The sequence below is a fragment of the Diabrotica virgifera genome, chromosome 4 (assembly GCF_917563875.1).
Source record: "Diabrotica virgifera virgifera chromosome 4, PGI_DIABVI_V3a".
Classification (NCBI taxonomy): domain Eukaryota; kingdom Metazoa; phylum Arthropoda; class Insecta; order Coleoptera; family Chrysomelidae; genus Diabrotica; species Diabrotica virgifera.
In genome coordinates this window covers 67,346,814-67,363,330 of record NC_065446.1, presented here as the reverse complement: position 1 = coordinate 67,363,330, position 16,517 = coordinate 67,346,814, and the positions used below count along the sequence as shown (strand labels likewise).

Sequence of the window (16,517 nt, the reverse complement as noted above, 5' to 3'; positions counted from 1 at the left end):
GCTCTTGAGGAATGCGAAAGCGGCATCAAAGTAAATATGGTACCTGGGCCAATAATATACGATATGCGGATGACTCGATCTTAATAGCAGACAATATAGAAGACCTCCAAAACCTTCTTAATAAAATTGGAGAACATATATAGCGAGAACATGGGACTTAGCATCAACATAAAAAAGACGAAGTTCCTTATAATCAGCCTTCAATTATGTCAACATCAAAACGCAAGACTAGCATATAACAATCAAGAATGTAGAGCGCGTCAGAAAATTTAAGTACCTGGGAACCTGGCTATGTGAAGACTGGATGTCGGATATGGAAATTAAATGTCGGATAGAAAGGGCCAGAAGTGCATTCATGAAATTTAGAAACGTCTTTACGGACTCTGACTTTGACCTTAATCTAAAACTAAGATTCACGAAATGTTATATATGGCCGGTGCTCCTATATGGCATGGAAGGTTGGACTTTAAAAATAAAGACAATGAATAAGCTAGAGGCATTTGAGATGTGGATTTATCGACGAATACTTAAAGTTCCTTGGACCGCACGAATAACAAATGAAGAAATCCTGAGAAGAATTGGTACAGAACGACAACTGCTATTAGAGAAAAACGGCATACCTGGGGCACCTATAATTAGAAACGAAAGATACCAGTTTCTGCAAACCTTAACTGAAGGAAAGATCGAAGGAAAAAGGGAGTGGGCAGGAAGAAAATGTCATGGCTCCGTAATGTCAAACAATGGACAGGGCTAAGAAACATAGGAGACCTAATACATACTGCAAGGGATAGAGAAAAATGGTCAAACGTGATCGCGAACATCCATTAGTGGATTGCATAAGAAGAAGAATAATGTATATAAAGAGACTAGAAGAAATCCAGCAAGTCTAAGGATAAAGAATTTCTGAATCCATAAAAGAAGAAGGAAAATTGATAAAAATTAATTAAACGAATAAATAGTTGTAAATTTGAAAAAAAACTGTTTTCTGATACAAACCTTGTAACATTTCGTCTAATCCTGATGCAAAAATAGCTCTCAAGAAACTAGTGAACCTTCGTTCCCTGTCTGATTGAAGTGTCTGAACTATATCTCCTACTGGCAGTGGGAACATTACTCTATCTATTGCATGTGCAACTCCTTGTGGAATATCAATGTCCTGACTTTCTTCTTGAATTTTGGCTCCATTTATGGTTGTTATCTAAAACAATATAGAAATAAAAAAAGGAAGGAGGAAATAAAAAAAAGGTTTACTATTAGGGAATATGTATTATTTTCAATTAAGAAAATACCTCAATAACAGAAGGTTAAGCAAAAAAACAAACTAACAATATACAGTGCACTGGAATAAGTGTTAACCCTCCCTATTAACTTATATATTTTAGCACATAAGCAAAACGCTCGAACAGGTCGATTTTTAAAATAATCATAGTATGTATATTATAGCATCAATGTTTCGAACTTTATGCCACACCTCTTCAGGTGACAGTCATAACTTTGATTTTTTTAAATAGGAAAGTACATCATGCGACATCTCATTTAAAAGCTTTTGAAATAGTGATTACAAAAATGTATAATAATTTAATACTTTTTAGAAGCGTCGGCGCAGAATTTCCGTTCTAATGATTTTTCCGTGCACTCATTTTTTTACAGGGGTAGAAAAAAGAGAAAATTTAGTGTGATTTTTTAATTTTAAATAGCTCATTCTAAAGAAACTTCTTGGTTATTCTAAGGGATTTTTGGCCCTCGGTAATAATGTAAACTTTCATTTTGCGTTTAAATTTTTCAGAAATACTTATTAGTTTTCTCAGGATTAAAAAAACTAATGCATTTAAAAATAATTTGACCAAAAATTTTGCGCCTACGCTGTCAAAAAGGATTAAAGTATTATACATTTTTGTAATCAGTATTTCAAAAGCTTTTAAATGAGGTGTCACATAATCCAGGGCAAGAGATGTGTAGGAAGGAGAAGACTCTCATGGTTGCATAACTTGAGGGAATGGTACGGATGCACATCAACCGAACTATTCAGAGCAGCAGCATCTAAGATTAAAATAGCCATGATGATTGCCAACCTCCTTGTCGCGGAGATGGCACGTTAAGAAGAAGTCACATAATGTACTTTCCCATAAAAAAATCAAAGTTATGCATGTAACCTGAAGAGGGATCGCGTAAAGTTCAAAACATTGATGCTATCTGCATACTGTACTATGTACTGTATATGCATACTGTACTATGATTATTTTAAATATCGACCTGTCAGAGCGTTTTGTTTATGTGCTAAAAATAAATAAGTTAATAGGGAGGGGTAACACTTATTCCAGCGCACTGTATAAGACATTTTTCTTGTAGCATTTTAATATTATCTACTATCTACTATATTATTATTTAATGGGAATTAACCACATAATTTAATTTTATCTGCCCAATTCATATTGACCATACAGACAGGTGGTATACATTAGATGTGTCCATTCTGTCTTGTTGTATAAAGTAGAGGCTTGGAGCATGAAAGTCGGTACAATAAACCGCCTTGAGACCTTTAAAATATGGTTATCCTCCTCCTCTATCTTTTCTCCTTCACATACCTAATTTGTTTGACTATTTCCTTCAAAATTTCTACAAAATGTTTTCGTTTATGGACACAGTCCATTTCATGCGCTGCCTCGGTCGTCCCGCTTGGGTGAGCGCCGGCTGATGTTCCAGCGCAGCACCTTCAACGAGCGGAGCTCTTGCTGTTGTTTAGATTGCTTGTGATTGTTATTGTTGTTGGGTTGTAGCCTCTCATAGATCTTAAGCCTTATTCTCATTAGACGTGCAAGGAACCGGACCGGCAACGGCAAGGCACGGGCAAGGTTTTCGGAGCCAATTCACACTGCGAAAGGCTTGCCGCGGGTTGGTTGCTTTGTGTAGTGAACAATGTTGAAATTGAACGTTAATAAAAATTGCTCTAATATTAGACGAAGAAACAGAAAATGGAAACAAATATTGCAGAAATAGAAAAAGACGTTGTTGGGTGCTTAAAATGCTAAAGAAACGCACAGAAGAAGAAGAATTTTCAACCTTACACTCCGAACTTTTAGACGATCAGACAAAATTTTTTAAATATAACAGAATGACAGTGGATGAATTTAACAACTTATTGCTGCATATTGAACCATAATATTCAACCTAGTTCTTGAGTCACTCATCAGAAAAACCAATGAAACACCAAGACAGTACAAATTACTGCATATGCAGACGATGTAGTTCTAAGCTTTAACAGTCTAACTGAAGCGTTCAAAAACATTGATCCTGAAGCACGAAAAAGGGAGCTATAAATAAACAAAGCAAAAACGAATTACATGACCGTCAAAAGAACACCTGACACCTGACAATGAAAATTGTATCACAATAGACAACTATACTCTTGAACGTGTGGATGCCTTGACATATCTGGGCACAGAAATCAGAAGAATTCCGTAAGGATCGAAATTAATGCACATATTTCCAGAGGCGAATCGTACATACTATGCTATTAAAATATTGATGACATCGAAATTATTAGACAAAAGAACCAAAATGACTATCTACAGAACATTGATTAGACCCGTATGGTTGTGAAACCTGAGCAATGACGAAAAGGGATTGAAGCCCAACTCATTACATTCGAGAAAAAAATACTGAGAAAAGTATATGGCCCGGTACAAGGGGAAGACGGCACATGGAGAATCAGTAGAAACAACGAGGTTAATGAATTGAATGAAGGGGACGATATTTTACAATTTGTGAAAAGTCAAAGACTGTCATGGCTGAGACATGTGCAGAGAAAAGACAATCAATAAATAACAAAGAAAATATTACAATGGAAGCCGATAGGAAGGCGAAAAAAAAAGAAAGGGCCAGAATGAGAGGGATGGATGACTTGGAAGACGACATGAAAACCATGAACATAAGACAATGGAGAAAAAGTATACAAGAGAAATCCGAATGGAAGCACATAGCGAGACAGGCAAAGACCCATCCAGAGTTATGATGCCAAAATAAGAAGAAAAATTGGCGCATACTGAGGGACCTCTTCAAAAACAAAATATGTACTTATTTTCTCTATCGTCTTTATAAAACTCCTTTTAAACAACCAAGATTGCAGATTGCTTGCCGGTAAGGTATTTACACTGTATGTCATGACCTTCACGGCACATGCTATGCAAAGATTGTTTCGAAAAGAACGTCGCATGCAAAGCCCGTCGCTTGCCGGTGCCTGACACGCATCATGTGAATTACATCCCGTGAAGTTCATAAGATTTTATGTAAAATATATCTTGCCGAGCCGATGCCTTGCCCATGCCGAGCACTTGCCTTGCATGACAGTGAGAATCAGCCTTTAATGTTCAATTATCTCTCACCTGTGCGTGTTGATTTGCCTCGGAGAATGAGTAACCACTCATGTAACCAGTTATTTTGTCCGACCATCGTACTGGAGATCTTCCTCTGGACCTTTTGTGCGGTACGTTGATTTCTTTCCCTTCCAATAATTGTCAAAAGTCAATTATCTTCGATTAGACTAGTTTTTAGCTAGCTGATAATCCTTAAGACACATCGCGAGTAATGACTGAGTATAACAATTTTTTTTTTCTTTTATCTATTACGAGGTACTACCCCAAACATTTTTAAAATAAGCCAGTTGAAACTGTTTTGTTGTTTTTTTTTATTTATAACCATACATACAGACCTAGGCTAAGCTCGACATATTTGGCTACACAATACTTACAAATTTTGATTACACTACACAAACGAAAAGAATAAGAGATTAAGCTATAAACGATGAGCTCTGCATTAACCACACAGAGTATATCCTCTGGTCAGCGTCAATCACTTCTTCCACTTCTTCTACCCTCTGGTCATTGTCATTGCCCGTCAACTCTTGTGACCCACCCCGTATTATTGTGGGAAAAAGAAAAAGAGATCAAGAGATACGCAATTAGTTTTGCACTTGGCATAAATGGAAGCCCTCTTCTAGCCATTCTTTACTTCTTAGACTTCTTCATCTACCCTCTGGCCATTGTCGATCATTTTTCTGTAGAAATGAAGAAGTGATCAAGAGATAAGCGAGCATTTCTTACCATCTTCTGGTCATTGTCGATCACTTCTTGGAATTCTTAGTACTTCTTGTTCACCTCAATGTCAAAGAAGCCTCCCGGTCTACATCATCGGATACCCTGACGGCATGGTTACCAAAATAATTTTGAAGACCGCTTGTTCTACTACTCACACAAGTCTCACAGATTATAAATCAGATAAATAAATCAATCATAAATTAACTTTTGTTATCAATGTAACATAAAACAAGTAGTTGGACTTCGTTTAATACCCTCCTTGAGTTATAAGCTCTCAGTAGACGGACAGACAGGCATGGAACTGGAAGTATACCTATATTTGTGTTCGTCTTGCTAAGGCGCTTCGAATAATATATCGCTTGTACTATTTCCGCGACATTAAAACAGTACTTCCAGTTGCAACTCTAAAACCAGAAGTCCGAGGTCAAATTTCTCACCTTTAGTTCCATCTTTGGGTTATAAGCTCTTATTCGACACATCATTTTATCTGTTTTAATAACGGAGGAGTTGTATCCACGGACAGACATATGGACGGACAGACAGGCATGAAACCGTAAGTATATATTTGGGCTCGTCTTGCTAAGGTGCGTCGAATAATATATCGCTTGTACTGTTTGGAGAGTTTAAAACAAAATACTTCCGGTTGCAACTCTAAAACCGGAAGTCTGAGGTCAAATGTCAAATTCCTCACCTTAAATACCACTCTTGGGTTATATGCTTTCATTCGACACGTTATCTGTCATTCTATCTGGCATAATGACTAATGACGAAGGAATAGTGTTTACCAAGTCCCTGGGACAGAAGGACATGGATACAACGTTTTCACTGTTCTTCAAACTAGGCGAAAACAATATTTTTAGTAGTCTTCATAATAATTCTGTTATTTCGGCATTGATCTGCTACTTTTGTTTATTTACTTTCTATTTCGTTACGTATACCTATTTGTGAATATTCATGAGTCGTTGACAAAACTAGCATAGTATTACGACCCTCACAGCATCTAAATTACGTTGAATAACTATTGTTTATTGTTATAACAGACTGTCGTTAAGTTAACAATGTAGGAACTGAAGACAATTATAAATTATACAATTAACTTAGTTTGTCTGGATGATATATGATAGAATTCTTATTTCCTTTACATTGCGTTATTTTAATCGTTTAAAACGTATATAAATGTGGATTGCCAAAGAAGATATCAATAACTTCTATTACAATAACATAATATACAGAGTAGACCAAAAATCTGGAAACGCCTAATAATCTCTTAAATGGATGCTCCAAATTGCACAAAAACCGGAATAGGGGAGAGTCGGCTGTTGGTGCGCACCTAAGGAAAATTCAGGATATTTCACAAACTTAAAACATTTCAGTTTCCAAATTTTTTGAAGATATACTTCAAAGGCTTAGGTATATTGGTAGGGACCGCATTTAATGAATGGTTGAACAGTAGAAGAGTGAGAGGCGAAATTTCTAATTAGTGTAATGCGCACAATTGCCCGACCTATTCGGCTAATGCTGCGCATATGTCGGATAGCTGTGCGCAATAATAGAACTTAAAAATGACCTTCGAAAATGTAAATTATTGAACATAAATATTAAAGGAACAAACAAATATACGGAAAAAGATAAGAAACAAACTTACAAATATTTTAAAAAAAATCTAAGTATTGCAGAAGTCACAAATATATCCTTCTGGACTATCCTGTCGTATACACATGGCTTGAGACCATTGACAATATATCGAACACTTGCACCATACCTCGTCTTTTTTGCTACAATCACCACAATATACAGAAGTCATTTTGATCTGACACGAGATCGCCTAACTCATCATCATGGCACAGTTCACTTTCTGAAATAACTTCGGAGCTGTTGTGTTCAAAAATTTTCCTTTTTGTACCTTTTTTCAATTTCGTGGTTTTCTCTTTGCCCCTTTCTCTACTTTGACGGTTGTTTAACGCTTGTTTACGTTCTATGACGCAGTCACAAAACGTAAAAAATGCCTTTATATGCCTTGCCGGCTAATGGTGCGCAACGCGCACCATTAAACGACGTTACCCTTCACCACATAACACAAAATTTGATAAAAACAAAAAATAATCGATCAAAACTAACTCGATGGTATAGTGCACAGAAGTGGTAAGTGCAAAAACTACCATTTTACAGTACAGCCATTTGAAAGTTATAGGTATGTACTTACCACATGTGGAGTTTCTTATATTGTACATAACCCATTTGACAGGTATATACTACAAGCTTCTAAATGAAATTAAATAACAAATATCAAGGAAAAATTGTGTAATTCGCAAAAATAATGAATACAAATATTTATTCATCATCAGAAGTATCATAATATTAGAACAGTGAAGAGAAACCATTTGTGGTAAGGGCACATACAACATTTGGCTTATTTAATTTTTCTTATATTTAGCAGTTACCCCATTATGTCAACTTGTATTTCTTACACGTTTCATTATTTGCTTACTACATTTGTGCACAATAAACTTTGAGTCAAAATAATGTACTATGTGTACTTGACTAATTTTCTAAAAAAAGTTGTACTTACCACTTCTGTGCACTATACCATCGAATCAGTGTGTAAAATGATAAATAAATAAAGGATATAAGTACTATTTAAACTATATTTCTGTCAAGAAAAAAAGTTATCGCTTATTTTCTCAGATACACAAACAATAGCAAACCATGCGAAAACATGTAAACGATAACTGCCATCCGGTAAAGTATCTCCCGACGTTCGTTTGTGTCGGATAGATATGGCAGTTGCTACTAGATGGCCCGACAATATAGTTTTTGTAATTTTATTAAATAGGAGATTAAAAACATTGATGCGCACAATTAACCGACGCGCACCATTAGCCGACTTTCCCCTACGCCTATTCTGCAATATGAAAATTACAAACTTGATGCTTACATTGTTGCCAGATTTATCATTTTTCTGATATCATTAGTCGCTTTTGTTGTTTAAATATAACAGTACGTATATTGTATTATTACTGTAATCCTCACTTCACTACGAGTTTAACCATATGTAAGACTTAAGAGGAAACATTAGCGATCAACAGGTAGCGAAAACGCGTTCCAAGATTGCGGCTGTAATTTTGAATATTTTTTCGAGATATTTGGCACACGTATTCGTAATATAATAAAGAATGGCGGTACAGAGCCCAATTTGAAAAATATATTAATATGTGGAAATTACTCTGTAATTAAATACAATATTAAAAAAAACGAGCCTGTACCGCCATTAAGAAGAACAAAAAAATACACTTTCTTCAAATAAACTTTTTTATCCGATGCCTAGATTTTGTGTCATTTTGGAACTACTAAAATTTTTTATTTCATTAGTAGTGTGCCAAATATCTCGAAAAAATATTCAAAATTACAGCCGCAATCTTGGAACGCGTTTTGGCTACCTGTTGATCGCTACTGAATCACCTTAAGGCGCATTCTCATGGTTCGATTTTAGTTGATCAACTTTAGTGGATCAACTAAAATCGGTCAAGTTTTTGTTCACACATTTTAAACAAAATTGAAGCAATCAGTTTTAATAAAATGGCGTCAATATTATTAGTAGTTTACTGATTCAGCAACTCTCGAAAATTGTGTTAAGACGGAATAAAGAACATAAAAAGGTCGTTTCTGGATACGAAATTGGATTAAAAGAAGGAATGAACGTTGTGTTTCAGAAACTCAACTAAAAGAACTTGTTATGGAGGATACAGAAGGATATAAACATCTGATCATAACACTTTCTGACCACTTTAAACTCATTATGTTAATTTAAACGATAACAATTTACGCAGACAAGAGTGATTCAAGTCGACCAACAAATGTTCCTACGCTTCAAACACTATTCAACTCGTCTGAAAAATGTCAAGTTGAATGATATAGTTTGACTCGATCAATCTTTAGTTGAATCGACAAAAGTTGACCGATTAAAATTGAAACAGATGTTCTCACAGCTATTATCATTCAATTTTAGTTGATCCACTAAAATTGATCAACTAAAATCGAACCGTGAGAATGCGCCATTATGTATTTTACCAAGCCAGGAAGGTCTTAAATAAATAAAACTTCTCAATGCCAAATAGTTTTGAAGTAATTTAGTACCTAAATATAGAATGCTGTGATTTTGACATTACAGTGGAACCCCGATAAGTCGGCCCCCGATAACCCTGAAGTCCGGCTAACCCGGACCGATTTTCATCAGACAAACATTTCAACAATAAAAATGTATGTAATATAATATTTGAGTGACAATGTGCATTTATGTAATTTGAACTGTATGATGCATGGACATGAATGTAGATGTCCATGTTTGTTACGTTGATTTTGAGAAAGCTTTTGACAAAGTAAGACATGAGAAATTAGTCCAAATTCTAAAGACAAAAAACATAGACAAAAGGGACTTACGAATAATAACAAACCTTTACTGGAATCAAAGAGCACAAATTGTAATAGAAAACAAACCCAGTCCAGAAATTGAAATTAGGAGAGGAGTTCAGCAGGGATGTATTATGTCTCCATTACTCTTTAATGCATATAGTGAAGCCATTTTTGAAGAAGCATTGCTATCTCAAAGTGAAGGAATAATAATTAACGGAAGATCTATTAACAACATAAGATATGCAGATGACACCGTGATTATGGCAAGCTCTGCTGAACAACTCCAACTACTACTAAACAAAATAAACAATTTCTGTGAAGAATATGGACTAAAAATGAATATAAAAAAGACCAAATACATGATAATAACTAAGAAAACAAACATACAAACAAGCATACATTTGGAAAATTGTACCGATAGAAAGGGTTGATAAATACAAATATCTAGGAACCTGGATTTCAGAGAAAAATGATCAAACAACAGAAATAAGGACGAGGATAGAAATAGCAAGAAATGCGTTTGTAAAAAATGAAAACACTTCTCTGCAACAAAGACCTTAGCTTAGAATTGAGAGTAAGAGCTTTGAGATGCTACGTGTTCTCGATACTACAATATGGACTTGAAAGCTGTACATTAAAGCAAGAACACATAAATAAGCTACAGTCATTTGAAGTTACAGAAGGATGCTTAGAATAGCATGGACACAGAGGAAAACGAACACGGAAGTACTGCGAGAAATGGGTAAAGGATGCGAAATAATAAACACAATAAAAATAAGAAAGTTACAATATCTGGGACACGTAATGAGAGGACCGTGATATGAAATGCTAAAGCTGATAATACAGGGAAAGATAAGAGGCGGAAGGAGTATTGGAAGAAGGAGAGTGTCATGGTTAAAGAATTTAAGGGACTGGTTTAGATGCAGTTCTATAGAACTCTTTAGAGCAGCGGTGGATAGAGTAAAGATAGTAAGATGATATCCAACCTCCGATTAGGAGACGGCACTTAAAGAAGAAGAAGAACTGTATGATAGTAAAAATGACTCATGGCACACGGCGGCAGAGCGACGTTGATTTTCTCGGATTATCGGAAAAAACAGGCACCTGTATTCCTTTATTTACTTCAAACTATCTTTTAGCATTGTTTAAAAAAGACTAAAAGACTATTTAAAAAATTCTTTTTTAAACAAAGATCTTAGTCTCCACTGTTCTAAAATAACATAACATCGTTCCGATTGTGACCGTATTGTGTGTAGTACAATCGTATTGTTCGCTTCCGTTCTGTAATCGTGCTTCAGATGTTTGCGTGTTTTTTTGTCTACGTAATGGCAACAAAACGTAAAAATGTTGTAGTGACAATTTAAAAGAGACTTTTTAGCATTAGGTAGGATTGATAAAGGCGAATATTTAAAAACAATTGCAGCATAATATCGTGTCGGTACATCTACAGTATCGGATTGGAAGAAAAATAGAACTAAAGTCGAAGAATTTTGTTTCAAAATGATAACAAGACAGTTTGGACAATCGGTGCAAAGCTAAGAAAGCTAAAAATGAGACTCTCGATGACGCTTTGTATGTGTGGTTTTGTGCGGAACGGGAACGTGGTTTACCAGTATCTGGACCAAGTATTCAAGAAACAGCACTCAAGCTGAATAAAATGTTGCCTGATTCTGAACCAAATTTCACTGCGAGTCAAGGTTGGCTGGATAGATGGAAAAAACGTCATGGAATACGCCAACTATCTATCGCTGCTAAGTATACCGTGTTTTATTAATTTTTATCATATTCTCCGGCTAACCCGTAATTTCGATAGCCCGGATCGGTTGCGGTCCCGATTAATCCGACTTATCGAGGTTCCACTCTAATTCATAAAACTAACAATAGCTTAACGTATACTGAAAAGTTTTGTAAAATAAATTGTGTTAATGCCTAAGCTTGCAGTTGCTTTATGTGTTTTTAAAAGCTCTACAATAAAGATGATTTTTAATGAAATAGGGCGAATTATTGTTTTAATGATGAGGGTCTAACCATTCTCCTATCCATAAGTTGACGCATGACGGTACAAAAAATTGTAAAGTGCCTTGAGGAAACTGGACTAGTAAAAGATGGCACTCGAACATATAGACAAAAACAGTTATAAATTAGCTACAATAAAACTTTAGAGTTTCATTGAAGATCCACATAATATATCCTCACGTAGAGCTGCATAAATACATGTTGTAGGTCGTTCTTCAGTTTTACGTGTAGGTATTACATAAGAATTCATTTAAACCCTTCAAAATTTAGTTGTTGCCAGAATTAAGTGAAGGTGAATAATACGACCGCAGATTACAATTTAGTAAGGTAATTATGAATAAAATGACGAGAATAATTGACGAGAATTTCAATAACAAGATATATCTGTATGACAGAGGTAAAGGGCACTATGTCCATTTTTGTCAATATTGGGATTATAATGCAGTTATAATGAACTTTTAATTCTCAACACAGAAGTATAAAGCACTATGTCCTACTTTATAAAATAACAAAGATAAGCAAGCAGTTTATAAAAAGTATCATGTCACATTTTGTTTAGATTAAACAGTTTAGTTTAGATTTTGTTTAGAAAAGGAATTTAAGTTACTTTACAAAAGCAATGTACACAGAGGTATAGGGTTTCATGTCCACATGGTTGAAGAAAGTTACAAAATAAATCCAGTATTAAACCAGCACTCTTATTAAAAGTATTACACTTTACCCTGTAATGTTTGTCATGAAGAAGAAACAAGTTAAAGTTTAACATTGTATGATGCATTTTTAGTAAACATCTAGTACCATGACCCAAAAGATCTTGAAGAGGTAAACAGCACTATGTCCACTACATTGTGTTTTATTTTTTTTTATTAATATTACATCAAGTTTAGTATCACAATATGTGTTTTAAATAATACAATTTTAAAGTTAATAATCTGAAGAATAAATTAGACAAGGGATTGTGACATAATGTGTATTAACATACATCATGTGAATAAAGAAACACAAAAATAAACTTAAACCCTTCTCCTGTAAAATTACAAATTTGTGACATAGTGCCCTTTACCTCCGGCATACAGATATGTTCTTCCGACGAAGAAATATTTACACTGTGTGGGAATGTAAATCGCCAAAATTTAGGCAATGGAGTGAAAACTTTACTCAAAAACAATAAAAACTAAATGTATTGAAGAAAATTTAACAAGCGATAATTGTGAAATACTACTTAGAAATGAGATTTTATCTATTCTATAAAACAAGTTTGGAGCCAATTTTAATAAGATATGGTTTCAGCAAGACGAAACTTAAGCCGTTGTTATTCTAAAGAATAGTTTTATTATGAATACTTGAAATGTAGAAATTTAAAAAATTACCAAAAGGTTGCAGAGCTAAGCACAGAATTACCGATGAATCCCTATTACTTAAGTTCTAGAGATATGTAATAGAAGCATTCTACCATCGTTTAGGACATTGTCAAATGAACAAGGGAGAACATTTTGAACACTTGATTAGTTGGACATTAATTTAGTAATGTAGTAAATTTTTAATTATTGTGTTTAAGTTTAGTTGTAGGTAAGTACGTAGTTTGAATCAAAACATTTATTGAGACGATTAGGCGTTCCTAGACTTTTGTTTTAACTTTTTAAGATGTTCCTGACTACATAAAATCGAAATTATTGTATACAGTTGAATTGGTGTTGAAGTGGAGATTTTAATGAAGGTACAATATTTAGGATGTTATATTTAAAAACCATAATGACTAATGATATAAGAAAAATGCTAAATCTAGCAGCGTTACAAACATCAAGTGGTTCAGAGAAATATTTTATATATTTTTTTATTGTTCTATACATACCTTTATATCGTTCCATTCTTTATCGTGCATACTGTACTGATTTACACGTAATTGTGTACCTGCTAATGATACTCCGGTCATTTCGTCTTGCAGCGAGCTGATTTTAAACGCCCCTGGTATAACATGATGTAACAAGAGCTGTAACAAAACAAAAAGGGGAATATATTGTCATGTGAAAACTACACAAAGGCAGTGGCGTAGCGTGAGTGTTGGCTGCCCGGGGCGGAAGAAAATTTTGCCGCCCTCTTATTTAGATACTATTTTAATTTAATGTATACTATACATTACATACATTAATTATAGAGAACTTTTAGGTTTTATGTAAATTTTAAGTTCTTCACACATATTTTTTGCATAACCTACAGCGCCATTTGCCCATTCCTCTCTTTTCTCTGTCATTATCGTCTGCAAAGCATTTACTTTCTGAGCACACAATCTTATGTCAAGTCCCCTTGTTTGTAAATATTTTTGTGCATCATTCACTTCATGTAGCACAGGTTGCCACAGGCCCAAAAAAACAAAGAAAGGAAAATGACTGCATCGAAACTAGTAAAGCACCTTCATCTGTCCTAGTGTTTAAGCTTTCACCTGCCTCTGCCAGGTTTTCCAAAGTGACGAGAATGTCTTTGTAATGATGCCATGTCACATTTACGGCATCGCTTCTTGCACTCCCCGGCGTGTCTTGAACCCGTTTTAGGCTTTTGCCTGTAGCTGCTATCAGAACTTCCCAACGATGTTTCGGTGAGGAAAAAAAAGAGTAGCAACGTTCTAGAGTGCCGAAAAAAATTACTGAATCCATCTGAATTGAGGCAGCGTGTAAACAAACTAGGTTTAACGAATGATTTGAGCAAGGTACGAATTCAGCTTTAGGGTTTATTTCTTGAATTCTTTGCTGAACTCCTGAATACTTTCCAGCCATAACAGCAGCATTATCAGCTTGGTTAATATAAAATGGTTCAAATATTTACCAAATATTTTTATTATGTATTGTTAAATTTTGCCGCCCCTTAAAAAGCGGGGCGCCCCTGCCTCCCCCACTACGCTACGCCACTGCACAGAGGTATCACTCTGTTAGATACCTGTTGTAAGATTCTGTCAAGGGTGTTAACAGAAAGAATAAACAAATTTGCGGAAGATAAGCTAAGCGAATATCAATCCGGTTTTAGAAATAATATACCTATCTATTAAGGCATATATCCATTACGTTGGTGCACCGTGCTCCGTGTAACTGCTCCACGTAGTGGATACGTTCGTGCTTCCGGAGCTGCGCTCACCCTCGGTGATCCAATCGGTGGCGGTTTATATGTAGAGGAGCGCATGCCGTATCCATTGGAGCAGTTACACGGAGCACCAACGTAATGAATACGGGCCTTCACAGATCATATTTTTACAATACAATATATCCAGATATCCTGCTATGATAATAAGATAACCTTCAATGCATTGTTAACATACAGGGTTGCGAAAAAGTCTGGCAACACGGTAATTTCTCGGAAACCGCTGCTGGAACGATTTTTGTGAATTTTGGTGGATGTATGGGTCTTTTAATGCGGCCGATATTATAGTGGTAATTACATTGTTGTCAAATCTTCCATTTTTCTTTAAATCTAATGAACTTTCTTATTTAAAATAGAATACCCTGTATATTTTTTGAGTTTTGGAATTCCTAAGGCATACTGATTATTTTTCATATGATATTCCCTATACCTAAATGCCATAATTTCGGAGTTATTACATACTACATTTATTAAAAAAAAATTTTAAACAATTTATAAAATTCAATTTGTTTAGCCCGGGTAGACATTATTTTAGGTTCATTGGATCATTGTGCACAAAAAAGATCTTTTGTAATTTTCTTCTAAAGTTAATCGTTTCCGAGTTATACGCTATGAGCTCGTATGTAGAGGGGATAATTAAAAATTCGCGAGCGCCAGTAGTAACAAGTCTGTAAGCTTTTACTGGAAATTTGACATAAATGTCAAAGTGCTTAATTTAAAACATTGAAATTAAAAACATTAATATAGTAGGAAAAATTAAAGAATACCCATGAACGAACATATAAAACACGCTGTATTTTCCTGTCACCGTGTCACACAAAAAATTGGCAAGCGCACGTACATGTAGTAATTATTGTTACATGTACTTACACTGGACAATTTTCTTTGTGACACGGTGACAGGAAAATACAGCGTGTTTTATATGTTCGTTCATGGGTATTCTTTCATTTTTCCGACTGTAGGTAATAATATTAGTTGGTCAAAGCTGTGGTGTATATTTTTACCTTTAATATACTTACATTTTAAATACTGAATTTAAGTTTTTTTAATATTTCGTAATATGTAATTATAAATTAATCTAAGCGCCATCTACACGATAATTGTGAAAGTATCCGAAGTAAGAAATTAATATTTCATTAATAGAACGTTAAAATGATTAGCAAAATCTTTAAAAAATCTTTTTCTAGGTTCAAAAACACAGTAAAAAATATTATTTTTGAAACTGCGATGTGCATAAATTCAAGTTCAATCGTTATTTTATCAGTTACCGATAAGCAATTTGGCCTTGTTTCATTTTAAAATATTATTTTTTAGTTGTTAATGCCGATCGCCCGTTCTCTCATATGCGCTTCATTAATATTAAAAAAAAACAATATTTTAGAATAAAATGTGTCAAGAATTCTTATAGGTATCTGATAGAAGAGGGTTTGACGTTGAATTAGGTATTTTGTAATTTCAAAAATTATTTTTTTTACTTTTGATTTTAAACCTTAAAAATCGTCATTTTTCGTTTTTTTTTTTCGGTTTTAAATTGTTTATAACTCGAAAACGATTAACTTTAGAGAAAAATGACAAAAGACCTTTTTTATTTCCAATGATCCAAAAAACCTAAAATAATGTCTAGCCGGGCCGAAAAAATTGATTTTTATAAATTGTTTAATTTTTTTTTTTAATAAATGTAGCAATAACTCCGAAATTATAGCATTTTGGTATGGAAAATATCATATGAAAAATAATCAGTATCCCTTAAGGATTCCACAACTTAAAAAATATAAGGGGTGTTCCATTTGTAATAAGAAAGTTCATTAGATTTCCAGAAAAACGGAAAATTTGACAACAATGTAATTACCACTGTAATATCGGCCGCAT

The 16,517-nt window shown here is 34.4% G+C and overlaps 1 protein-coding gene across 2 annotated transcripts in view; it reads right to left on the bottom strand.

Annotated features, from left to right (window-relative positions):
* LOC114324810 (uncharacterized) overlaps window positions 1-16,517 on the bottom strand; it is a 177,999-nt gene that overhangs the window by 11,963 nt on the left and 149,519 nt on the right. For both annotated transcript variants that reach the window (XM_028272679.2, XM_028272680.2), the window contains exons 3-4: window positions 13,372-13,509; window positions 997-1,198 (exon numbers count right to left, since the gene is read on the bottom strand). In XM_028272679.2, coding sequence (XP_028128480.1) covers window positions 997-1,198; window positions 13,372-13,509 — 340 coding nt within the window. The remainder of the gene's footprint in view (window positions 1-996; window positions 1,199-13,371; window positions 13,510-16,517) is intronic.